The 27,500-nt window shown below is 41.6% G+C and overlaps 1 protein-coding gene across 1 annotated transcript in view; it reads right to left on the bottom strand.

Annotated features, from left to right (window-relative positions):
* The window catches only part of LOC123519450 (F-actin-monooxygenase Mical-like), a 98,585-nt gene that overhangs the window by 66,071 nt on the left and 5,014 nt on the right, over positions 1-27,500 (bottom strand). The window contains 22 exon segments of the mRNA XM_045280750.1: positions 4,669-4,859; positions 5,736-5,892; positions 6,189-6,413; positions 6,941-7,090; positions 8,654-8,788; positions 11,000-11,296; positions 13,129-13,249; positions 14,100-14,257; positions 15,098-15,220; positions 15,914-16,051; positions 17,119-17,216; positions 18,203-18,379; positions 19,081-19,252; positions 19,827-19,962; positions 19,964-20,082; positions 20,974-21,138; positions 21,437-21,630; positions 22,094-22,207; positions 23,247-23,454; positions 23,899-24,000; positions 24,861-25,123; positions 25,695-25,822. Of these exon segments, the coding sequence (XP_045136685.1) occupies positions 4,669-4,859; positions 5,736-5,892; positions 6,189-6,413; positions 6,941-7,090; positions 8,654-8,788; positions 11,000-11,296; positions 13,129-13,249; positions 14,100-14,257; positions 15,098-15,220; positions 15,914-16,051; positions 17,119-17,216; positions 18,203-18,379; positions 19,081-19,252; positions 19,827-19,962; positions 19,964-20,082; positions 20,974-21,138; positions 21,437-21,630; positions 22,094-22,207; positions 23,247-23,454; positions 23,899-24,000; positions 24,861-25,112 (3,432 nt within the window). The 5' untranslated portion in view covers positions 25,113-25,123; positions 25,695-25,822.

Here is a 27,500-nt window from a genome sequence, read left to right as displayed (position 1 = left end):
CTCTAGAACCATAAAAACTTCCTTAAAAATGTTCTATTCCTCACCATAACTGCTTTCTAAGGCCACAGAGATGATTAGCGGGGTTTCCAAGAGAGTTTCACAAGTTAGCAATGCAGAAATCTTGTCAATCTGCTTCTAGAAATGTAAAAACACCTTAAAAACTCGTGAAAATTTAGATAGAGCCTTTTGAGATAGTGGAGGTGAAGCGCAGAAATGTTTGAGAATAGAAGACACAGCGACAGAGTGACTAAATGAGTGAATAAACTTGTCATTCCTGATCATGGAGGATTGAACTGGTCACTCAAACATTCACTATTACAGAAGATGAATAAATGAATGAACAATCTCAACATTCAACAAGTATATGAAATAAATAAAGATAAACATGACATTTGGCAGGAAAGGGAAAGAAATGACGAAAACAACGAGAGAAAGGAACTAAACAGCGAGTACGGTACAGCGACAGGCAAAACAAACGCACAAACATGACAAACAAACTAACAAACACAAACACTACAGGAACTAAACATTTCTACCAATCACTAGAAAACGAAAAAAAAAAATCTAATAAGCACAAAAAAATAAATAGATAACAAAATATAGAAAAGAAAAAAAAAAGAAAATAATAATATGCTCGACTATGTAAACAAACAATTTTACTATTAAACTATACAAGACAACTATTTGAAGGCCCCTAGAGAGAGAGAGAGGCACCCCAGAAGCACCCCTACACACACCCACAGGCACCCAGACACCCCAGAGGCACCCAGACACCTCAAAGGCACCCCAAAACACCCCTATATAAGCACCCAAAGACACTAATAGACACCCTATATACACCCATAGACACCTTTTTACACTTCCATAGATAGACACGCCTATACACACCCATATGCATACCCATAGACACCCCTATACACACCCATAGACACCCTTATACACCCCAAAAACACCCGTAGACACCCCATAAATCCCTCTAAACACTGCAGAGGTCCTTACAAGCCACCAGTAGGCAATATTTACAAGGCGCTGGGCTGAAGGTGATGTGAGGATTTGTTTGCCTACATAGATGCAAAATACAGGCTTCTCCTTCCCATACCCTGCTTCAGATGTATGTACGAGTGTCGCTACAGTTTCACCAGGACTACTGTAGGTGAGTCTAGGCCCTGTGAGGGTTGGTGGTGGGATGTGCAGTGTGTGATGGATTGGTGAGATGGTCATATTTAAAAATGCCTCTGCTCTTTCACCATTACAATTTTTCAAGTCCCCAATAAATGATTAGTCAGGCTTCCGAGACAGGTTTTCCAATTAATAGTGTAAAAATCTTGTCAATCTGTCTTTAGAAACATAAAAATAGCCTAAAAAATTTTCTTCTCTCTCACTATGACAAGTTTTCAAGTCCCCATAAACAACTAACCAAGTTTCCAAGACAGGTTTTCCAGCTAATAGTGTAAAAATCTTGTCAATCTGTCTCTAGAACTATAAAAACACCCTAAAATATGCTCTTCTCTCTCACTACGACAATTTTTCAAGTCCCCATAGACAACTAACTAAATTTTCAAGACAGGTTTTCCAGCTAATAGTGTAGAAATCTTGTCAATCTGTCTCTAGAACTATAAAAACACCCTAAAAAATGCTCTTCTCTCTCACTATGACAAGTTTTCAAGCCCCCATAGATAACTAGCTGGGTTTTCAAGACAGTTTCTCCTTATGACCAACTAGAAATCTTGCTAATCCATCACCACAACCATAGAAACACCTTTAAAAACATGAGTGTCTTCCGCTAGAGTCTTTCAAAATAGTTGCTGTGAGAGAGCAAGGAAATTCTGAATATGAGTCTTATAAAGGGTGTGTGTGTGTGTGTGTGTGGTGAAGGATGGTGAAGATAAATGGCCATACTGTACAAAAAATAAAGGCTTTTTTTGGTCAATATTGGGGCGACATCTGCTATACCACTTTCTATATATCATTATGGCTGTTTCCACGTATTGTAGGGGCATTGGGGTGTTTTGCTATATTGTAGGGTGGTGTGTGGTGATGTGGTGGTGTGTGGTGATGTGTGGTATGTGGTGGTGGTGTGTGGTGGTTTGTGGTAATGTGGTGGTGTGTGGTGGTTTGTGATTTGGTGGTTTGTGGTATGTGGTGGTGTGTGGTGGTTTGTGATGTGGTGGTGTGTGGTATATGGTGGTGTGTGGTGGTGTGTAATGGTAGTACAAGCTATCAGTGGGAATATATGATGAAGAAAAGCAAGGTTAGCAATATCTATGGTGCTGTTGTGGTGTGGTGGTGTGTGATGGTGTGTGGTGCTAGTACAGGCTACCAGTGCTTCTCTTAGCCAGGCAGATGGACAAGCAACAACAACAAGCAGCCAGGGAGAGTGTCTGTATGTCTGTATGTACAAACCTTCACACAAATACAGAGGGGGCAAAAAACAATAACACAACATACAACATACAAGATAAATACATCGAGAGGAACACAAAGGCAAAATCACTTCAAATTGTCAGTGATGAGACGAGATTCGAGCAAAATTCAAGCGAGATTTAAGCGAGATTCAAGCAAGATTTGAGCGAGGTTTAAGCGATTTGAGCGAGATTTAAGCAAGATTCGAGCGCAATTTAAGCGAGATTCAACACTTAGTACTTGAATCTTTGTGGCGTCAACAGGTAAGAGAATGCATTGACAGGTGAGCTGGTTAGATTGACAGATGACACATGTGTGGGTAAGGGTGAAGGTGACAGGGTGAGCTAATAGGGTGACTGAAAGGGTGAATAGGTGAGCAGGGGGTGAAGGAAAGTGAATACAAGTGAATAAAGATGAATACAGGTGAAATACAGGTGAAATACAGGTGAAAATGAGTGAAAGCAGTTGAAGTGACAAAATACAGCACTTTTCCTCATGCTTTTAACTCATAAACCAAGCATGAGTGAATAAACTGAAGCCTTGCAGTGACACAAAGGAATAATGTATCAAACTGTATTATTATGTCAGAAATATGGAGGAGAAATAAGCTTAATTCCTTCAGTACTGGGACACATTTTTTACCTTGAGATTTGTGTATGATTAGACCATTTTATTGACATTAGGAAGGGTCTATGGAGGGCAGAAGATTAATGGCCACAGTCTTCACTATTTTAATCCCCACATGAGTTTCCGAAGCTGTAGAAAATCACCAAATAGTCACCAGAGTGAATATGGAAATGCATTACGTTACTGGAGAGATTAATGGCCAAAGTCTTCACTATTTTAATCCCCCACATGAGTTTCCGAAGCTGTAGAAAATCACCAAATAGTCACCAGAGTGAATATGGAAACACATCATGCCACTGAAGGGATTAATGGCCACAGTCTTCACTATTTTAATCCCCCACATGAGTTTCTGAAGCTGTAGAAAATCACCAAACAGTCACCAAAATGAATATGGAAATGTGTCCCGGCACTGAAGGGGTTAATGGAATACAGTTAATGGAATATATAATGTGTTGATGAGTGTTCCTGCCATCAATGCTCCGCTCAAAGCATACACCAACATTCCTGGAGCATTAATACTAAAAATAATTGTAACATCAAGCAATACAACACACTTAAAAGATAAAATGAAAATAGTACAGTTTGGGGAATATATACTTAGACCACTACAACATTGAAATAAAGGCAAATATCATGATAAAAAGTAGAGTTGGCATCACTTACAAGAAAACAAGAATTACTAATAACATTCTTAGCAAAAAACAAACATACAGAAGAAATAGAAGAGAAAATGAAGCAAACACACCCATTACACCCTATACAAACACCCTTACACTACAAACACACCCTAAACACCCTGGTTCACCCTACACAAACACCCTTACACTACAAACACACCCTAAACACCCTGCTACACCCTATATAGACACCCTTACACTAAAAACACACCCTGCTACACCCTGATATGATACACAGACACCCTTACACTACCCTGGCATGTTTACCAACCCTGCAGCTGTGTGTATGTGTGAATGTGTGTATTGGCCTTCCCCCTGAGACTAAATGCCCTGTTTGTATTGGTAAAAAGGGTTTGAATCTACCTTGAGTGTGTAACAGGTTGATAAATAGAAAACTTGAGTGTGTAATGTCAAAAGATATGAAAAATAATGTGAATAAAAAAACACCCACATGTCAAAATAATAAAGAAAAAAAGAAGGTAAATAAATGTGGGTAAACTAAAAAATATTGTTAAATCTAAGCAAATTAAGGAAAAACTAGAAGGAAATTGAAAAAAAGACAAATCACCCATGTCAAAAATAATAAAAATGAATAAATAAATAAAAATAGATATAAATTAACTAAAAAATAAATATCTAATCTAAACAAACTAAGGAAAATAAGAACAAAATAGAGAAAAGAAATACTCAGTTGTTAAGAATAATAAAAATAAGTCAATAAATAAATAAAAGATGTAAATAAACTAAAAAATATACAAAAAATAAATCAAATCTAAACAAACTAAGAAAAAAATGAGAGAAAAAATAGACAAGACACCACAACACCAACAAACAAACACACAAACAAGGACAGGCACAGTTACACCCGCCGCCGCCGCTGCCGCCGCAAACATGTGCCGCAGAAGACCGGGAAACACGTGAAGAGTGAGAAGAAGCGAGCGGCAACGGCACGAACAATTACCTGCAGCTGGATGGGGGTGGCGGTGGCGGTGGTGGTGGTGGCGGTGGTGGCGGTGGGCACGATGTTCTCCTTGGCGCTATCTGTGTCCTCGCCGCGGTACCTCAGCCCCTTGGCACGCGGGGCGAGGCCAAAGTGAGGGATGCAGAAGAATTTGCCTCCATAACGTCCCTCTCGGTCATAGATGTAGTTGCCTGTGGGTCGGTTTAGGGTGGATGGAAATTAAGGTTAGGTTAGGTTAGGTTAGGTTGGGTTGTGACTGGTTAGGTTAGGTTAGGTTAGGTTGGGTTGAGTTGTGACTGGTTAGGTTAGGTTGAGTTGTGACTGGTTAGGTTATTGTCTTTTATGATTTTTGTTGTCCAGGTTAATGATTTCAATGTCTAGGTTTTCTTTGAACGCAATGGAGGTATATATGGAGAATATTTCTGAATTATTTATTATAACCTAACCTAACCTAACCTAACCTAATCTAACCTTACGTTACCTTACCTTACCTAACCTAACCAAACCAAATCTAACCTAACCTTACCTTACCTAAATCAATTCCAATGTTTCTTCTATTCTTTTTATACTATCTTATGAAAGCACATAGAATATTTCTTTCATATATATATAAACCAATCCCTAACCTATTCAAATTTCAATGTTTTTCTTATTTTTCTTTTCTTTCTGTTTTTACTATCTTATGGAGGAACAGAGAACATATTTTCACTTATAACAATCCACAACCTAACCTAACCCAACCCAACCCAATGTAACCTTACCTAAATCGCTTTCATTGTCTTTTTTATTTTTTTTTGTTAATTCATGGAGGATCAGAACATTTACTACATATATCTAAATTGCCTAACCTAACTTAACCTAACTTTTACCTAACCTAACCTAACCTAACTTAATCTTAACCTAACCTAACCTAACCTAACCTTACCTTATCTTACCTAAACCGATCTCAATGTCTGTTTTTCTTTTATTTTTCTTATTTTATGGAGCAACAGGGAACATATTTTTCTCTTATAAACAATCCCTAACCTAACCTAACCTAACCTGACCTGAGCCACCCCCACACTGACCCAGCCTGAGATTGGCGGCGCAGTAGTCACACTTGAAGCACTGCCGGTGGAAGAACTTGCCCTCCGCACTGAGTCGCTCCACCAGGTACACTCGGTTGCCGCAGAAGTGACACAGGTCCGACCCAGAGGAGGGCAGTGGCACCAGGGGTCTTGACGGCTGCTGGAAGGTAGGAGGGGGGAGGTGGTGGTGGTTGAGACTGGGTGTTTTGTAATTCTTTTGCTCGCTTCTCTCTCTCTCTCTCTCTCTCTCTCTCTCTCTCTCTCACTATGTTTTTCGAGGCCACAGAAATGACTAGCTGGGTTTTCAAGGGTGTTTTGACTGGTAATAGTTTAGAAATGTTGCCTATCTGTCATTAAAACTGTAAAAACATCCTTAAAAACTCCCAACACACACACACACACACACACACACACACACACACACACACACACACACACACCCAGCACCCTTACCTGTTTTGTCACCAGCACTTTCTCTGGCTCCTTCTTCTCCAGCTTAGAGGAGAGCTGGGAGGCCAAATTAGACACCTTGTTCTTGCCTCTCAGCCCTGTCTCCAGCGTTGACCCCTCCCTCAGCTTCATCTCCAGCCGCTTCAGAGAGGAGTCAATGTCCCGGTACTTGGCAATAGTCTCCTCATCCTCACCATTCTCTCGTAGTCTCCTCTCGATGTTGTTGAACTGTGTGGATGTGCGGGTGGGTGTGTGGGGATGTAGGATGAGTGGGTAGGTGCGGGTGGGGTGTGTGTGTGTGTGTGTGTTTGAATTTGTTGGGTGTGTGTGTTTGTTTGGGTATAGGGTTGTTGGGTGTGTGTGTGGGGGTGTAGGGGGTGTGTGTGTGTGGGTAGGGGTGTAAAAGTGTGTGTGTAAGGGGGAGAAGGGTAGAATGAGTGGTAATACAGGTTAAAATGTATGAAAACAATGCTATATATAATAAAAAGAAGTTGGAATGTATGAAAATAAAAGGTTAATGTTGAAATATTGCCAGCTAAAACCTCTAAACCTTACTTCACTTAACCTAACCTAACCTAACCTCTAAACCTTACTTAACCTAACCTAACCTGGCCTAACTGAACTTAAATCTGACCTTACCTTATCATCATAGTTGCTTCTAAACCACAGCCAAACTTCACACACACACACACACGACCCAACAACCTAACCTAACCTAACCTAACCTAACCCAACATAATCTAACCTGACTTTACCTTGTCATCATAGTTGTCTCTGGACCACATGGGGACCTTCTCCTTGCCGGCTGACACCTCCAGGCCAAATTTGTTCTCATGCATCTTCTTCTCTATGGCGGCCACATTCCAATCCGACCTTTCTATCTTCCCTATGGCGCGTAGTAAATCCTGTAGGCGGGTGGCAGGAGAGGGAGGGAGTGGAGAGAGAGAGAGAGAGAGAGAGAGAGAGAGAGAGAGAGAGAGAGAGAGAGAGAGAGAGAGAGAGAGAGAGAGAGAGAGAGAGAGAGAGAGAGAGAGAGAGAGAGAGAGAGGGGGGCAGCACAATCAGAATTATTTTCCATATCTTAAAAAATGTTTTTACTACTTACCTGTTTCACATAACAAAGGAATAGAGTGGAACACGGGTTACCTGACCGTACATTGTAGTCACCCGCCAACCAGAGGGTTGTGGGGGAGAAGGTAAAGAAAACGGGAGTTGTCCCTCTCCTCCACAACCCACCCCTCTCCCAGTCCTCACACTCCGGGCACCTCTTATCTAGAGAGTATATGCCACCCTGCAACCACACAGAGTGTATGTGGGTCACCTGACTCAGCACATAAGCGCACTACATATCCTCCCAGGGAAGGATGGGAAGGTGCCGCTGTGCGTGGAGCCGGTGATGAAGCCATGAGACCAAGGCAGGAGCACGGTGTCAGGTACATCCACTCCGAACAGACCATAGTGAAGGAATGGAGTTGGTGGGCTGAGAGGGGTGGGTTGTTGGGGAGAGGGACAGCTCCCTTTTTCTTTACCTTCTCCCCCACAATCCTTAGGTTGGGGGGTGACTACAATCTACAGTCAGGTAATCTGTGTTCCACTCTATTCCTCTGTTATGTGAAACAGGGCAGCGATAAATTGTTACTTCAGATTACCCGTACCTTGTGTTTGGTAAATATTTAAAAAACAAACACTATAAATCACTCTTAATATCTGACATAAAGAAAAAACACTTTATAAATCACTCTCAATATCCCACAGAAGGAAAAAACACTTTATAAATAACTCTTAATATCTCACAGAAGGAAAAACGCTTTATAAATCACTCTTAATATCCCACAGAAGGATAACTCACTTTATAAATCACTTAAAACACTCTAAATATCCTACAGAAGAAAAAAAAACTTTATAAATCACTGTTAACATCCCACAGAAGGTCCAAACAAAGCTACACATAAAAAAAGTAAAAAAACACATTAGAATCATTACATCTGAACACCAAAATGCAAGTTAATGAAAAGTGGTCGAGTGTTTGATGAAATAATACAAAGCACTTTGAAAAACACCATTAATATCCAACATTGACCACAAGGAGAGAGAGAGAGAGAGAGAGAGAGGCAGCACTATTTCACTTATCATATGCACTTCAGTAGCATTCCTCTCTATCTTAACTCTTCTGCCAATACATAAAAATACACTGATAATATAGATAATGTATTGAGTGCATGTCTGTCTGTCTGTCTGTATGTCTGTCAATCCAGCCACTACTCATTTCACTGGCCTATATTTTTCTCTCATTTATTTATCATCTTAATTCATCTGTCTGTCTGTCTGTCTGTGTGTCTTTCTCTAGCTAATTTATCATCATTCTGTAACATACGTACTGTCTATCTGTCAATTTGTCTATCCTATCTCTCTCTCTCTCTCTCACTCTTTTTACCTGTGTGTGTGTGTGTGTGTGTGTGTGTATATACCTTAGGCTTCCTCTCAGCAGCATTAGTGTTCCCTCTGCTGGTGAACTTTGCTTCCAGATCCTTCACCTTCTCGTTAAAGTCCCCAGACTGTTCCTGCTGGGCCTTCCTCGCCACCTCCTCCTCCACACTGCGCTCCTGCGGGGACATGGAAGAGGGGGGTGAATGCTGGGACAGGAGGGGCAGGCTGGGAGAGAGGATGGGGAGATAGGAAGAGGCAGGGTGAGATAGGGAGAGGAGGGAGACAGGAAGAGGAGGCAAATGGTGATAAATGTTGAGAAAGAGAAAGAGAGAGAGAGAGAGAGAGAGAGAGAGAGAGAGAGAGAGAGAGAGAGAGAGAGAGAGAGAGAGAGAGAGAGATGAGGAGAGAAATGAGAGAAAAGAGAGAAAAAGAGGGGTGAATGCTGGAAGAGAAGAGAGAAATAAGGAGAGAAAAGAGGAAGAAGTGAATGGAACTGGAGAAGAAGAAAAAAAAAAAAAAAAAAAAAGAGAAAAATAAAGAAAGGACAAAACTTAGAGTGAGAGAGACAAACAGACAGACAGACAGACAGGAATGCTGGGTTAAAAAGAAACAAAGGGAACATGATAAGGGAAGGTGGAATGAGCAAGGCAGTTCTTGTTAATGTAGATAAGATAAATTTGAGAGAGGGAAACAGGACAAGGGTAACAGAGAGAGAGAGAGAGAAAGGGAGAGAGAGAAAGGGAACATGAGATAATAAGTACAAAATCACAACATTATTCACTACAACACTCATACAGTAATCAAATGAGTGCCTCTGTGAATAAAATATGTTAGTTTGTTAATATCACACACTCTAAATGGTAAACTATGATGATGAATAAAGAAAATAAGAGAAATTAGTCCAGTGTTTATAAATGGACCACACACTTCACACACTGGTCAAATCAATATCTCTGCAAACACAACACTTAAGTTAGACAATATCAAACACACTGAGCATTGAATTAAGATTGTAAATAAAGAAATAGACAAAAAAATGCAAAAAATACAGGCCAGTGTTTATAAATGGACCACACACTTCACACACTGGTCAAATCAATATCTCTGTAAACACAACACTTAAGTTAGACAATATTAGATACACTGAGCATTGAATTAAGATTGTAAATAAATAAGATTAGACTAAAAATGCAAAAAAAAAAAAAAAATCATATACGGAACACAACACTTCACACACTAGTCACATTAATACCACTGGAAATACAACACTTTAGTTAGACACACTGAGCATTGAATTAAGATTGTAAATAAAGAAATAGACAAAAATACAATAAAACTAAAGAAAAAAACTATATACTCTAGTGTTTATATATAGAATACACACTTCTAACATGTCACTGCCAATACAATGCTTTACTTACAATAAAAGACACATTGAGCATTACATTAAGACCATACATGAATAATATTAAGAGAAATATATAAAAAAATTGGTCTAGTGTCTAAACTAATAAATATCACTGCCAAGGCTTTAATTAGACAATAATAGACGCACTGAGCATTAAATTAACATTGTAAATAAGAATAAAATACTAAAAATACAGGTTAGTGTTTATAAATAGAATACAGTACACAATTCAATGCCTCAATAAATGCAGTAAGTTAGTTAGACAATGTTAGAGTTACAGTATTAGCCATAATTAACAATAAATTACCACAAATAAAGTGAAATGGTTAACAAATTCAGTCTATTATTATTCACTACAATTCCACTCCAAACTCCACAGCACAACTCCACCTGCTCTTCCAAGTCACTCCAGCATATTAGTAACAGCACACTCCACACATCATGATTCACTCACAGACACACACACTCCACAGCACAACTCCACCTGCTCCACCTTCTCCCAGCCACTGCAGCATATCAGTAATAGCACACTCCACACAGCATGACTCCCTCGCAGACACAGACACACACTCCACAGCACAACTCCACCTGCTCCACCTTCTCCAAGCCACTGCAGCATATCAATAACAGCACACACCACACAGCATGATCCACACAGACACACACTCCACCCTCTGATAAGTTGATAAGCACTAAAACAGCATATTAATAAGTAAAACACACAGCATGAACACACTCCAGCACACCATATTAGCAACAGAACACACAGCATCAACACAGCATACACACACACACATACACTCCAAACACAGCATATATATTTAGTAACAGCACACAGGAAATTCACACACACACACACACACTTCCAAGCTAACAGGCCTTGGAAAATTGTCACATTGAGAGAGCAAAGCGTTAAATATGCCCGACAGACACACACACACACACACACACACACACACACAGACACTTCTAAGCTTACAGGGCGATGGTTCAACTTTCTCTCCAGCTCTTCCGCCTTCTGTCTCATTGTCTTGCTGTTCTGCTTCCTATACTCTGAAATCCCCTCGTCCTTGTCACTCTGGTAGGACGGCTGGACGATTGGATTGAGGGAGTGGCCGCCAAACTGTAGCATCTGCATTGAACGGATGAATCGCACCTTTTCTAACTCCCTTCGTTCTCTCTGTTTACGTAAATATTCCGCCCGGTTAAGCTGTATTTCCTGCTGTCGTTGTCTTCCCTCGTCGTCGTCGTCGTCGTCTTCCTCGTCTTCTTTGTCCTGTGTGGTTAGTGCAGTGTCAGGGTGGTGGACTTACTCTAGTGGTGGTGGTGGTGGTGGTGGTGGCTCGGTATCCTCTCCCGTTGATTTTTTTTTTATTTTCTTTGGTGGTGGTGGTGGTGTTGGTGGTGGTGGTGTCTCCGATCCTCTTCCTTTCTTTCATTTTTACTCTTCTCTTACAATTTTCAAGGTTTGACATTCGTACATACGGACAATACTGGGTGATGAATAGACACACTTCATTTCTTCCCATAAAAACAAAACTTAGAGAGAGAGAGAGAGAGAGAGAGAGAGAGAGAGAGAGAGAGAGAGAGAGAGAGAGAGAGAGAGAATAAATACACATAAGTAAACAAGGGAATAGAAAACAGTAAACCTTAATTTCCTTCCCATAAAACCACGACAGAATTGGGAAAACTGGAATAAAATAAAGAATAAAGAGAGGGAGGAATAAATACACAAAATAAAGAAAGGAACAGAAAATTATATAAAAAAAAAAATCTTCCTTTCTTTCCCAAAAAAAAAATAATAAATAAATAAATAAAATTCCTTTGCATAAAAACAGAAATCAAGAAAAATGACACAAAAACAAAGTAAACAAACACAAAATTACAAATAAAACAAGTAAACAAACACAAAATTAAAAATAAAACAAGGAAAACAAAGTAAACAAACAAATAAAAATAAAACAAGGAAAACAAAGTAAACAAACACAATAAAAAAAAAACAAGGAAACATAAAAAGTAAACAAACACAATATAAAAATAAAACAAGGAAACAAAAAGTAAACAAAAACAAAAACAAAACAAGGAAAACAAAGTAAACAAACACTAAAAAACTAAGGAAATAAAACAAAAAGTACACAAACAGTTATTTATAAAGAAAACAATAAAAAAAAGTAAACAAACAATTATAAACAAAAAAGCAGATACACAAAAAACAAACACATAATTATAAACAAAAACAATAAGGAAAGAAAAACAAAAAAGTAAACAAACAGAATTAAAAACAAAATAAGGAAGACAACAAAACAAACAAAGTCAACAAACACAATAAACAAACAATAAGGAAAGAAAAATGACCCAAAACAAAGTAAACAAACACAGAATTATAAACAAAACAAGAAAAAAAACAACAAAATAAAATAAACAAACAATAAAAAAACAAGGTAAGATAAACAAAAACATTAAAACAAAGTAAACAAACACAAAATTATAAACAAAACAAGAAAAAAAAAACAACAAAAAGTAAACAAAGAGAATTATAAACAAGGAAAAAAAAAAGTAAACAAACAATAAACAAAATAAGGAAACACACACACAACACAAACAAAGTAAACAATGACACTATCCTTACATAAATAAAATAAATAAATAAACAAATAAAATTAAATACATCTTCATTCTCTAACCTTTGACCTCTTGACCTTTGACCTTAGAAACAGTCAACAGTGAACCTTTGACCTCTCACCTTTAACTTTTGACCTTTTGACCTGAGAAACAGTGAACCTTTGACCTCTGACCTTTAACTTTTGACCTTAGAAACAGTGAACAGTGAATGTTTGACCTTGACCTTTGACCTGAGAAACAGTGAACAGTGAACCTTTGACCTTTTGACCTTAGAAACTGAACAGTGAACCTATGACCTTTAACCCAAGAAACAGTGAACAGTGAACCTTTGACCTTTTTGACCTTTTAACCTTTGACCTTTTGACAATAATAGACTAAATAGAACACATCTAACCAAACCTTATGACCAGGAAACATTTAATCTTCCACCATTAATGACCTTGACCTTTTGACCTTTGACCCGAGAAACAGTGAGCATTGACCTACCAGAGGGGAGGTCACCCGGTCACTGCGTCTTTTCTTGGTCTTCTTGAGTGAGTCGCTCTTCCTGTCACCCGCCGCCACACTGCTGCCGTCCTCAACCACTCGGCACATCACCCGCCCATCACTGTGTGGGAGGAGGAGGAGGAGGAGGAGGAGGAGGAGGAGGAGGAGGAGGAGGAGGAGGAGGAGGAGGAGGAGGAGGAGGAGGAGGAGGAATACAAAGGAGAAGGAGAAGGATAAGGAGAAAAAGGAGATCAGCAACAGAAAGGAGCACAAAGGAATACAAAGAAGGAGGAGGAAGAGGAGGAGTGAATATTTGACAGAAAGGGTGGAAGGAAGGAAAATAAAGGAGGAGGAGGAGGAGGAGGAGGAGGAGGAGGAGGAGGAGGAGGAGGAGGAGGAGGAGGAGGAGGTGGAGGAATACAAAGGAGAAGGAGAAGGATAAGGAGAAAAAGGAGATCAGCAACAGAAAGGAGCACAAAGGAATACAAAGGAGGAGGAGGAAGAGGAGGCATGAATATTTGACAGAAGGGTGGAAGGAAGGAAAATAAAAGGAGGAGGAGGAGGAGGAGGAGGAGGAGGAGGAGGAGGAGGAGGAGGAGGAGGAGGAGGAGGAGGAGGAGGTGGAGGAATACAAGGAGAAGGAGAAGGATAAGGAGAAAAAGGAGATCAGCAACAGAAAGGAGCACAAAGGAATACAAAGGAGGAGGAGGAAGAGGAGGCATGAATATTTGACAGAAGGGTGGAAGGAAGGAAAATAAAAGGAGGAGGAGGAGGAGGAGGAGGAGGAGGAGGAGGAGGAGGAGAAGGAGAAGGAGAAGGAGAAGGAGAAGGAGGAGGAGGAGGTGGTGGTGGTGGATAAAAGAAGGAGGAGGAGAAGGAGGAAGTTTTGTTTAATTTACTTGCTTTCTTCTTGTTTTTCTTGTTATTTTGCTTTCTTTAATATGCACACACACACACACACACACACACACCTTTTGTTAGTGGCGCGTTCCTGTGAGAGTCTCTTCCGTGCGGACAGAGCTGCCTGTGCCACGCTGGCCGTCTTGTTGGTGAGGTTCTTGAGGATGTTGACGTGACGTGTGGTGGAGCGCTGGCCGGCACCGTCCTCCACCTCCATCTCACCCACATCCTGGAGGACACAAGCCTTGTTAATCTTCCACTAGAACCTTAAGGCTGGGTGCACACTGGCTGCTTTTTGTGGTCATTGGCCGTAATAAGAAGTTGCTGCCTCAAAAAGTGGTGATGTGTTGTGTCTCCCACTCTCTTCACTCATGGTGGAAATAGTTGACTCTGTGATGGCAACTATAAGTGGCTCGTGAATACCCAGCCTAAAAACACTATTTGAAACCCACGTCACTTCAACTAGAGCCTTTGCAGAGCAGTGGCGGTGCAGAAGTTTTTTTTCTTTTTCATGTAGGAGAGAAGCCAGCCAAGAGCAACAAAATATAAAGAAATAAAATAAATAAATAAATAAAATGTCCGAGTACTGGTTCCCGAAAAGAAAAAGTAAAGAGTTAGCCAAAAATTAAGGAACAAATGTCTTCAAACCTCCCTCTTAAAAGAAATCAAGTTGTAGGAAGACGGAAATACAGAAGCAGGCAGGGAGTTCCACAGTTCACCATAGAAAAGTATGAATGTGTGTTAAGCTGTCGTGGTACAGTGGAACCATACGTGCTTTGGGGTCCGAGGGGTCTCCAAGCACACAGGTTCGAATCCTGTCCATGGTCCGAGTGTAGGTTGGGCTTCCTCACTTGGGGCAACGATTTCCTAGCAGGTGGGCTTTGAGATAGGAGGTACCCCCAAAAAGTACCCCATTCAGCCCAGAAATTCCCGTGAAAAGCTCATGTAAAAAAAATAAGTGAATAAAAAAATAAATAAAATAATAATAATAATAATAATGATAATAATAATAATAATAATAATAATAAAAAAATAAATAAAAAAACAAGTGGTGGTGTCTGAGTCTCACCATCTTTGGGTACTTGAAGTGAGGTATTTCTCCCCTGAAGACGTCGTATATCTGGGAGAGATAGGAGATCATCGTCAGCTTGTCCGGCACCTCAATCTCCGCCATCTCCGCCCCAGTCATCACCTGCAGGACCACAAAACACGATTCAACACCCACACCAACCCTCAAAATGTCCCTGAATAGATCTAGCACCCCTGAAAATATCCCTGAACACCTAAAACCCTTGAAAATGTCTCTAATCACACCTGAAACCCTTAAAAATGTCCCTAAATACTCCTAAAAATGTCCTTGAGCACACCTAGCAGCCCTGAAAATATATAGACACCTTAAAATGCCCCTAAATATATCTAGACACCCTAAAAACATTCTTAAAAGACACACAAAGGCCCCAAAAACACCCTAGCCCCTGGAAAATGTCCCTGAACAAGCCCACAGTCCCCAAAACCTCTAAATAGATCACTAAACACACCTAGACACCTTCAAAATATCCCTAAATGACACAGAACGCCCCTAGCCCTGGAAAATGTCCCTAAACAACCCCCAAGCCCACAAAATCCCTAAAAAGATTCCTAAAAACATCCCTAAACACACCAAAACCCCTCTAAAAACATCCCTAAATGACACATAAACATTCCTAACCCCTGAAAATGCCCCTAAACACATCCCAAGCCCATGAAATCCCTTAAAAACATCCCTAAACACACCTAAACCCCTAAAAACATCCCTAAATGACACAGATTGCCCCCCAAAGCATCCTAAACAAGCCTTAAGTCCCGCCCTGCCCCGCCCAAACCCCCGCCAGCCAGCCACACTTACCGGGGGAATGCCAAAGTCCCTCTCCAGGATGTCGAAGGCCAGCTGGTTGTTGTCAGCGATGTCCTCCGGGGTCAGCGCGTCAAAATCCATAAGGTCAGGTCGGTAACGGTGGATGATGGCACACAGCACTCGTCCATCCTGCCGGGGGGGAGGGAAGGGGGATGTTAGGATTAGGTAAGTAAATTTGTTGTTTTTTAATACGTATAATTGTGTAGCGTAATGTTAGGTTAGGTTAGGTTAGGTTAAGGAAGGGGCATGTTAGGTTAGGTTAGGTGTAAATCTGTTCCATTTTTTTTTTATATAATTGTGTAATGTTAGGTTAGGTTAGGTTAGGGAGAAATACAGCACTCACCCATCCTGCAGGGAGGGGGGGAGGGAAGGGGCATGTCAGGTTAAGGTTAGGTGAGTAAATTTGTTCAGTTTTAAATATAACTGTGTAGTGTAATGTTAGGTTAGGTTAATGGTTCCTTCAGCATTAGATATACTTCTTTTTTTTTATGTGAAGGCCTATAGCGCCTGTAGGCATACTTAAAGAATATACATGTAACTCTTGATTTAAGCGTGTTTAACTAATTTTGTTAATACACAACCAAAAAAATATAATTAATGAAATTTGAGCGATCGGTTTGCTTCTACACGATTTGGACCACATCCCGCATCCCCCTTATTATCTAGTGCTTCTTAGGAGAATTACAAGTTTGTTTTACGCAAATTTTGAAATACGCGATGCCTCTTGGAACGCATCTATTGTGTAAATCAAGAGTTACCTGTATGTGGGAAGTGCCGTTCAGCTTCCACCCATTAGTGGTGCAAGCAACTTTATTTATAGTGGTGAGTAAATTAGGGCCCATATCACCACCCTAGCACATCTTTAGTGTCACCACCTGAAGCCTGGGTATCCTGGTGACATGTAGCTAACTTCAAACCACTCCAGAAATGGCATAGCTTCTAAGTAGTATGTGGTGGGATTCAAACCTATGCGTGGATGTCTGCCCGATCCCACCACCACCACCTTATCCACTACACCACCCCTATACTTTAAGAGGTACCAGAAAATAATCTTTAGGAAAAATATTGAGAGTTTGTGTGGTTTTAATGATGTTTGAGAAGAAATATAGAGGGCTCATATAATTTGGGGGATGTATTGACAGTTTGTATGCCTCGGAGAAGTTAGGTTAGGTTAGGTTGAGTCAATGGGGACCCACCTTGAATGACCCAGCCATGTCATCCACCTTGACTGAGTCGTAGAGCGCCACCTGCTTCTTGCACCACACCAGCAGCGTGTCCGGGTGGATGAACGAGTCTGTGTGGATCAAAATAAGAGAAAACGGGGGAGTAAGTGGATGTTTTTCAGGGTTACTAATGCAGATTCATATTTTTTTTTATTTATTTTGTGATGGATGATTGTGAGAGAAAACAGGGCAATGTGGATGTTCTTTAAGGGTTACTAGTGTAGATTGAAGAATATTGCATTTATTTACTGCTTTGTGTGGATCATAGTGAAAGAAAACAGGCAATGTGGATGTTTTAAGGGGTTAACAATGTAGATATAGAATTACTGTATTTATTTATTGTTTTGTGTGTTGTTTTGATGCACTGGTTGACTAAAATAGGATGACATGGTGATGGTGAGGAGTTACTAATATTTGAACCACACAAGGACAGAAAAGAAAGAAAAATTAGCATAAATATTTAAAACCTAAAAAAAAGAAGAAAAAGAAGAAAAAAGAAGACCACAAGAACACCTGAAAAAATCCTAACTTAGAGAAAAAAAGAAAGAAAAAAAAAAAGAAAAACAAAAACAAAGAAGAAGAAGAAGACCATAATATGAACACAAGGGAAAAAAATCCTAACTTTGAAAAAATAAGGAAAAAAACAATATTATCAGTGACGGGACAAAAAATAGATAAATAAGCAAGACAGGTAAACATGCAGGTGTGGTTAACGAGCCGTGTTTACCTGTCGCTGCTCAGTCCAGGCCACAAGTCAAGGGAAAGACAGGGCGTTAGTACAGGTGAGGCAATAATTTGTCTACCTATCTTATTCTCCCTCAGATTTCATGAAGTTTACTCTCCCTTTTGTATTTCCTCTCACTCACTCTCCCTTCTGTATTCCCCTCTCACTCACTCTCCCTTCTGTATTCCCCTCTCTCTCTCTTTCCAACAACTGTCTTTACTAACTCTCTACTCTCCCCCTCTCCCTAGTATTCTCCTCTCACTTCCCTCTCCCCTCTCACAAGTCTCTCTCTTTGCTACAACTCTCTTTACACACACACACACATATACACACCTCTCCTCTTCCTCTTCTTGGGCAAGTCGTCAGTGGAGGGTGGCTGTGGGTTGGCGCCGTCCTCCAGGTGTGAAGGGTCGTCGGTGTCAAACAGGTTACGCACTTGGAAGGGCAGCACGGCGCGGAGGTTGATGGTCGGGTAGCGAGATGACGGATCCAGCATGTAGGAGACGTGATCTGGGAGTGGGGGGACAAGGGGTTAGGTTAGGTTAGGTTAGGTTAGGTTAGAGGAGACAAAAAGAGCTGTTCAGGAAGAGGAAGACAAAGAGGAGGAGGATGATGAGGATGAAGAAGAAGAAGAAGAGGAAGAAGAGATACAGCATAAACAAAAATAATAATAATCGTAGTAGTAATAAGACAAGAGAAATAGAGAAGAGGAAGAGGAAGAGGAAGAAAATACAACATAAACAAACCGAGAAACAAAACAGCAAAAATAAACACATAAAAACCCACCACCAAACTGGCGAGCCACCACCACCACTACCCACTGAGCCACAAGTAAGCCACTATCAAGCCACATGAAAACCACTATCAAGCCACATCAAAACCACTATCAAGCCACAACAGCCACTATCAAACCACAACTAAGCCACTATCAAGCCACAAGTAAGCCACTATCAAGCCACAACTAAGCCACTATCAAGCCACAACTAAGCCACTATCAAACCACAACTAAGCCACTATCAAGCCACAACAGCCACTATCAAGCCACAACTAAGCCACAATTGAGCCACCACCAAGCCACTAAGCCACCACTACCACTACCCACCATTACTTAAACACCACCCACCAAGCCACAAGTAAGCCACAACTGAACCACCACCACCACCACCAAAACCACTACTTAGCGAGCCACCACCACCACCACCACTACCCACCTTTACTTAAGTTCTCCGGTGTGGTCTGGGCCAGCAGTCGGTACACACTCTCTCTCTCCGCCAACACTTCCAAGGGAGACATCTTCCCGTTGGCCCAGGAACGCAGCATCCAAGCCCCATCAAAGCACCCCAGGAAGCCCCGCGCACACCCAGAACCCGTCGGCCAGAAGGGCTAAGGGGCAGGACGGGGCGGGGCGGGGCAGGGTGACAAGAGGGGAGGGAAAGCTTGTTTAGTGTGGGGTGCTAGAAATTTATGACTGTGTGTTTGTGGTGGTGTTCTATCTCTCTCTCTCTCTTTCTCTGTCTTTCTTTTTCTCTCTCTCTCTCTCTCTCTCTCTCTTCTCTTTTTTTTTTTCTCTCTTCTCTATTTACCTTTTTCTGTCTTTTTATATCTCTTTTTCTCTCTTTTTTCCCTCTTCCTCTCTCTTTTATCTTTCCAAAGCACACAAACACAAAATTGAAGACCTCTCTCTCTCTCTCCTTCTCATACATATTCCTTCTCCCTTTCAATATCCACACACACACACACACACACACACACACACACTCCTTCACTCTCACTCTCTGTCACTCTTAATCTGACTCTCACACATTCTCTTTTTCTCTCTCTCTTCCGCTGACACATATTTTCTTTACCTCTTCCTCTGACACACAAACATTCTCTCCCTTTCCCTTTTTTCTCTCTAACACACACACATTCTCTCTCTCTCTCTCTCTCTCTCTCTCTCTCTCTCTCTCTCTCTCACCTCCAGCAGAGTGTCCCCCACCAGGCCAGTGAGCAGCTTGTGTCCGTTCCTCTCCCACATTCTACAAGCGTTCTCTGCAGCAAACATGGAGGTGAAGTCAAACATGGCCACATCTGGTTTGCCATAGTGGTTCACCGAAGTCCAGGTGTGGCAGCTGGTAGTTTGTGGAGAAGTCCGCCGCCTCCCTAGCATACTCCAGCAGGGCGGTGCGGTCCACGTTAGAAGAATGGAGGAGTTCCTGAGTGTCTGGCACGTCCTAGGGGGTGGAGGAGTTGAGTTAGGTTAGGTTAAGTTAGATTTGGTAAGGTAAGGTTAGGTTAGGTTAGATTAGATTTGGTATGGTAAGGTTAGGTTAGGTTAGGTAAGGTTAGGTAAAAAAATTTAATCAAAAACATCTGGTTAGGTTAGGTTAAGGTTAGGTTAGTTTACCATTGGCTTAGGTTAAATAAAAAAAAAAAATATATAAAACTGGTTAAGTTAGGGTTAGGTTAGGTTAGGTTAGGTTAGTTTAACATTTGGTTAGGTTAGGTAAAAGTTAGAACTGGTTAGGTTAGGTTAGATTAAATGGTAGTGGTAAGACTAATATTGTTTTATTTTACGCATTTTTTTTTTTCCTAAGCTTGTGAATGTTGGAGAGGGTTCCTGAGTGTCTGGGATGTCCTTGGGAGTAGATGAGTTAAGTCAGGTTAGCTTAGGTGAAACTGTGGGGGTTGTTACGTTGGGTTAAGCTGCATTAGGTTAAGACAGGTAAAATTTTTGTTGGGTTAGGTTAGGTTAGGTTAGTTAGTTGAAGTTGGGATAGGTTAGGTTAGGTTTGGTTCATAAACACTTCTGCACAGGCACGACACCTTCACTACTTTGGAAGGACTTTACTTGAAGGCAGACGGGTGCTTAAAAATGTTGCTTATTTTCCAGTGACAGATTAACAAGGTTTCTGCATCACCAAGAGGCAAAACAATCTTCAAAACCTGGATCATCAGTTCTCTACCCTATTGAAATCATGGTGGTGGTGATGGTAGTAGTAGTAGTAGTGAGAACATTAAATTTACTTGTAGTTGTTATTGTTGTTTTACTTGTTATTATAGCTGTTATTGTTATAGTTATTGTAGTAGTAGAAGTAGTGGTAGTGGTGGTGGTGGTTGCTTACGTTGAGAATGACTCCCTTATCAATGAGAGAGTGTTTCTTGGCGGTCATGACAAAGTAGTGAGTCTCGTCCTTGTAGTACACAATGTTCTCCAGGTCAATGCCCGTCGCCGCGTACAGTTCCTTGAAGAACTTCTGGTTGAAGATGAACGCCACGCCACTGATCTCCTGAAGAAGGCCACGCAGGGGGAGGTACAAGAGGTTAGCCAATAAGATACTTTATATTTGTTCTGTAGATGGGAAGGAGGAGGAGGAGGAGGAGGAGGAGGAGGAGGAGGAGGAGGAGGAGGAGGAGGAGGAGAAGGAGAAGGAGAAGGAGAAGGAGAAGGAGAAGAAGGAGATGGAGAAGAAAAACAAAAATAAGAAGAAGAAAAAAGAGAAGAAGGAAGAAGAAATCAGAACACAACAAACTAAAATTATATAAAAGAGGAAGAAGAAGAAAAGCCACACACACACACACACGTACCTGGACCCTCGCCTCCGCCTCAGATCTCTTGTTGATGAAGTTAGCAGTGATAGCGATGGCCAGTTTGCCGCGGAACTCCTTGCGGCGAAAACCTGGCAGTGTGTTCCGCTTGCCATCCGCTCCGAACAGACAGTCAAACTCATACTGGTTCGCTGGGTGGTCCGGCGGGGACAGTCTGGCCCTCCACCCGATTTCTGTGGATATGGGGGACATTGGTAAGATTTTTTCAATGTCTTCAGTACTGGGACACATTTTTTACCCTGAGATTTTTTGGTGTTTTAAGGAGTTTGTGGTGAAATGTGGTTCTTCTCCTCCTCCTCTTCTGTGTGTTTGGGACAGTTAGCAAAGATTTTTTAACACCTTCAGTATTGGGACACATTTTTACCTTGAGATTTTGGTGGGTATGGGACACTGCACTCTCTCTCTCTCTCTCTCTCTCTCTCTCTCTCTCTCTCTCTGTCTTCATATATACTATCCTTTCCTCTCTCTCTCTCTTTCTCCCTTCCTCTTCCCTCCTTCCTTCTTATTTACCATCCTTTCTCTCTCTCTCTCTCTGTCTGTCTTCCTTTCTTCCTATTCACCATCCTTTCCTTTCTCTCTCTCTCCCTTCCCATTAACCATCCTCTCTCTCTCTCTCTCTCTCTCCCCTGTACTTACTTTCTTCCTGGTTGGCGGGGGGCTCCACCAGCTCTTCGAAGGACACTGACTCGAACACCTCCACCCCCAGAAGCAGCGCCACCTTCAGGAGGATGCACTGAAGCTGACGGATGCCTGTAGGAGGGGCAGAAGGTGAGGGAAAGGTGATAGGGTGAAAATAAGCACCATACAACACCACCACAACACCACTAAACATCACAAAAAGCACCACCAAATGCCACAACACCAAAACTCACACAAACACCCAACAACACCACAGAACACCACCAAAACACGCCAACAACACCACATCACCCTAGAACATCCTACAACACCTCAGACACCCCATACACCACCAAAACACCCCAGAGACCCCAGCAACACCCCAAAACACAACACAACACACACATTCATCACATAACACCCCAGACAGCCATGAAACACCACACACCACCCTAACAACACCACAAAATACTGCAAACACCACATAACACACCCTAGACACCCTAAAACACCCCACAATACCACATACAACACCCCACAAAGCACTTCAACATCCCAACACCACCACCACAACATCCCAGACACACCAAAACACCCCAGACATCCCCAAAACACCCCAAAACACAACATACAACACCTGAAAACACCCCAAAAACACCACCACAACACCACAACCTAAACATCCCCAAAAACACCCCAAACACCTCCATAACTCCGCACACTTACTAATATGGTCAATGGCACCCACACAGAACTTCATGTAGAATTTTTTAGGGCCAAGTTGCTTCAGACACACCAAAACACACCAAAACATCCAAAAACAGCCCCAAAACATCCAAAACACCCCAAAAACATCCAAAACCACCCCAAGACATCCAAAACCATCCCAAAAACTGCCCAAAACACCCCAAAACATCCAAACACACTCCAAAACATCCAAAAACATCCCAAAACATCCAAAACCACCCCAAAACATCCAAACACACTCCAAAACATCCAAAAACACTCCAAGACATCCAAAACTACCCCAAAACATCCCAAAACACACTCAAAACACCCAAAAAACATTCAAAAACATCCAAACACACCCCAAAAACATCCAAACACACCCCAAAAATCTCCCAAAACACCCAAATACACCAACAACACCTCCACAACACCGCACACTTACTAATATGGTCGATGGCACCCGCGCAGAATTTTCCGTAGAATTTCTTAGCGCCGAGTTGCTTAAGGTCGGTGATGACGAAGGGCCACAGATGAAGCACATTATTTCTGGAGAACCGATCCCTCTTCTCTATGACCACCACCTTCGCGCCAAGCAGCTGTGCCTCAATGGCCGAACGCAGCCCACACGGACCAGCCCCAATGATCAGCACCTATGGGGGTACAGATTAGGTTAAGGTGGGTTAGGAATTCAGAAGGGAAAAAGTTAGGTTAGGTTGGGTTGGGTTGGGAATGGAGAGATATATGGGGAGAAATGAGGAAGAATGGGAGATAAAAGGAAGAATGAGGAAGAAATGGGAGGATATGAGGAGGGAAATGAGGAAATGAGGAGGAAAAAGGAAATGAAAATGAAAAATGAGAAGAAAGGAAGAAATAGAGAAAGAAAAAAGAGACAGAAGGAAGGAATGGAGAGAAATGAAAAGGAAGGAAGAGAAGGAAGAAAATAAAGACAAACGCAAAGAACAGATTGAATAACAGAAAAATAGAAAAAAGGAGAAACAAAAATAAATAAACTAACTGAATAAATAAATAAGTGACAATACAGCTTTATTTAGATGACAACAACTACAACAACAACAACAACAACAACTACTAACCTTGCAGTCCTGACAAGCCTTGCCATGGTTATAACACTTGTGGGCCGCCCGCTTGTCAAACTTATTCCAGAGCGCCTGTGCTTTCCATGACCGGAGCCGTGACTGTCGGGAGAAGAGAGGTAAGACTGTCAGGAGATAATTAAGACTGTCAGGAGAGAGGTAAGACTGTCAGGAGAGAGGTAAGACTGTCAGACAAGTGGTAAGACTGTCAGGAGAGAGGTTAGACTGTCAGAAGAGAGATAGACAAGGGACGGAGATAAGACTGAGTTCAGGTAATCTAATAAAACCTAAACTCATCTTAACCTGACCTAACCTATCCTAACCTAACCTATCTTTACTTAACGCAATTCATCTTAACTTTAACCTACCCATACTTCACCTAACTTCAACCTAACTTAATCTAACCTACCCATACTTCACCTAACTTCAACCTAACTCAATCTAACCTACCCATACTTCATCTAACTTCAATCTAACCTACCCATACTTCACCTAACTTCAACCTAACTTAATCTAACCTACCCATACTTCACCTAACTTCAACCTAACTCAACCTAACCTGCTCATACTTCACCTAACTTCAACCTAACTTAACCTAACCTGCTCATACTTCACCTAACTTCAACCTAACTTAATCTAACCTACCCATACCTAACCTAACCTGACCTAGTGTAATGAAACCTTCCCTAACCTAACCCTACCTTACCCAGTCGTACCTTCAGTTTGGGGTAAAAATTGTGTTTATTGGTTAGCTTGAGTTTGAGCACGTCACACAGCTGGTGGGAGATGCTAACCTAACCTAACTCAACCTACCTTACCTTAATCTAATCTCCACCTAACCTAACCTAACCCTTAACCCAACCCAACCTAACCTAGCCTAACCCAACCTAACCTAACCTAACCTAATCTTGCCTTGCCTTACCTAACCTCACCTAATCCAGCCCAACACACCCTAGTCGTACCTTCAACTTGGGGTAAAAATTGCGTATATTGGTTGGCTTAAGTTTGAGCACATCACACAGCTGGCGGTAGAGATGCAGCACAGACTTGAAGGTGGAGGCCGCACACAGCTGCTCGAAGATCTCCACCGCAGCGGCACTCTCCGGGGAGGTGAAGCCCTGCCGCTGCTGCTCCTGCTGCTGCTGTAACTGCTGCTGCTGCTGGAGGAGGTGGGGGTGGTGGCGGTGCTGGTGGTGGTTGGCCGAGCTGTACATCCTGAAGGCCTCTGCAGGGTGATGGACGGAGGTTAGGGTAATGGAGGGTGAAAAAAGGTGATGTAAGGGTGAATGAGAGTGAGAAATAATGATGCAAGGGTGAATGAGGGTGGAAAATTAGGATACAAGGGTGACAGGGTGAAAAATGGTGATGCAAGGGTGAAGAAGGATGAGAAATGGTGATATAAGGGTGACAGTGAAAAATAGTGATACAAGGGTGATTGGAAGGTGAACAAGGGTGAAAAATGGTGATACAAGGGTGAAGGGAGATTAGGAAGGGTGAATAAGGTGAGAAAGTGATAAAAAGGAAGAAACAGAGTGGAAAAAAAGTGAAAAGGAGAAAAAAAGGATGAATCAGGGTGAAAATAATGAAAAATAGGGTGAAAAAGAATCAATAAGGGTGAAAAATAGGGTGAAGTTATAAAAAAAGGATGAATAGGGTGAACAAATTGAAAAAAGGATGAACGAGTGAGAAAAAAGTAATAAATAGGGTGAATAAGAGAGAGAGAGAGAGAGAGAGAGAGAGAGAGAGAGAGAGAGAGAGAGAGAGAGAGAGAGAGAGAGAGAGAGAGCAATACTTACTTTAGAGGGGGAGTTTCAAATGGAGTCTAATTGGTGGTGGTGGTGGTGGTGGGGGTGGTGGAGGGGGGGGGTAGGTCAACCTCTGTCCCATATACACCTCACAGCCATCATCTTGAGCCTGCCGCTGCCTGGAGAGAGAGGTCAGGTCAGGTCATAGGTCAAATCATGTTAGGTCACTCATTATTATTATTATTATTATTATTATTATTATTATTATTATTTTATAGGGTAAATAGAAAAAACAAATAAAATGATGGATGGAGAGATGGATAAGTGAATAAATAAATAAATAAATAAATAAATAAATAATAGATAGATAATTAATGAAGGTTAGGTTAAGTAAGGTCATTCTTCTTCTTCTTAGTCTTCTGTTTCTTCTTCGTCTTCTTCTTCTTCTCTGTTTCTTTTCCTTCTCTTCATTCTCCTTCTTATTCTTCTTATTTTTTTTCTTTTCATTATAACAATAAATATAATAAATAATGTACCAATGTTTATCCTCTCTCTCTCTCTCTCTCTCTCTACCTTCGCGACCTTGAAAAGCCGAACAAGGGTTACCGACCGACCGACACACACACACACACACACACTCTCTCTCTCTCTCTCTCTCTCTAGGATACATTCAATTGCTTAAACCTCAATTTTGCCTCTCACTTCAAGGTAAATGTGGTCACGATGAGAGAGAGAGAGAGAGAGAGAGAGAGAGAGAGAGAGAGAGAGAGAGAGAGAATGAGTCAGAACTGAATAGGCGTGAAGTGGTAAAGTTTCATCATAACTACTACTACTACTACTACTACTACTACTACTACTTTACTACTACTACTCTCTCTCTCTCTCTCTCTCTCTCTCTCTCTCTCTCTCTCTCTCTCTAGGCCTAACGAAAGATAAAATTCAGTTATCTTTTAAAATCACGTAAAGATATCTCTCTCTCTCTCTCTCTCTCTCTCTCTCTCTCTCTCTCTCAGGTAACAATACTCCTTCGCTCTCCACAAAATGACAGGTAAGCTTCCTCTCACCTTCGAGAGAGAGAGAGAGAGAGAGAGAGAGAGAGAGAGAGAGAGAGAGAGAGAGAGAGAGAGAGAGAGAGAGAGAGAGAATGTTTCCGTGACTTAAAGATAACTCACAATATTATCTTTTCTTAGGCTTAATGAGAGAGAGAGAGAGAGAGAGAGAGAGAGAGAGAGAGAGAGAGAGAGAGAGAGAGAGAGAGAGAGAGAGAGAGAGAATTTTCATGCATTCTTACACCTACACATGAATGTCCTTCACACACACACACACACACCTACAAGCACTGTCTGTGTGTGTGTGTGTGTGTGTGTGTGTGTGTGTGTGTGTGTGTGTGTGTGTGTGTGTGTGTGTGTGTGTGTGTGTCTACCATTCTTGAAAGATAATATGGACATAAAACTCTCTCTCTCTCTCTCTCTCTCTCTCAGGTGTGTCTTTTCCAGGTAACTCACTCACTTCTATTACATCCGGCGTGTGTGTGTGTGTGTGTGTGTGTGTGTGTGTGTGTGTGTGTGTGTGTGTGTGTGTGTGTGTGTGTGTGTGTGTGTGGAGGGAGGGAGGGAGAGGAGGAAGGAAAGAAAGAAAAGAGGAGAGGAAAATAAAAGCAGCAACAAACAATTCTCTCTCTCTCTCTCTCTCTCTCACCTACACTTGTCCTCGCTCTCCCACTCTCTCACACCCACGAACTCCCACACTCTCTAGGGGCATTATCGTGATCTAGTTCTCTCTCTCTCTCTCTCTCTCTCTCTCTCTCTCTCTCTCTACTCTCTTTCCATCTATCTCTCTCTCTCTCTCTCTATCAGG

Source organism: Portunus trituberculatus, chromosome 7, assembly GCF_017591435.1.
Source record: "Portunus trituberculatus isolate SZX2019 chromosome 7, ASM1759143v1, whole genome shotgun sequence".
In the NCBI taxonomy this organism is placed as follows: domain Eukaryota; kingdom Metazoa; phylum Arthropoda; class Malacostraca; order Decapoda; family Portunidae; genus Portunus; species Portunus trituberculatus.
Note: the sequence above shows the minus strand (reverse complement) of the source record. Positions and strands in the feature narration are given on the sequence as shown.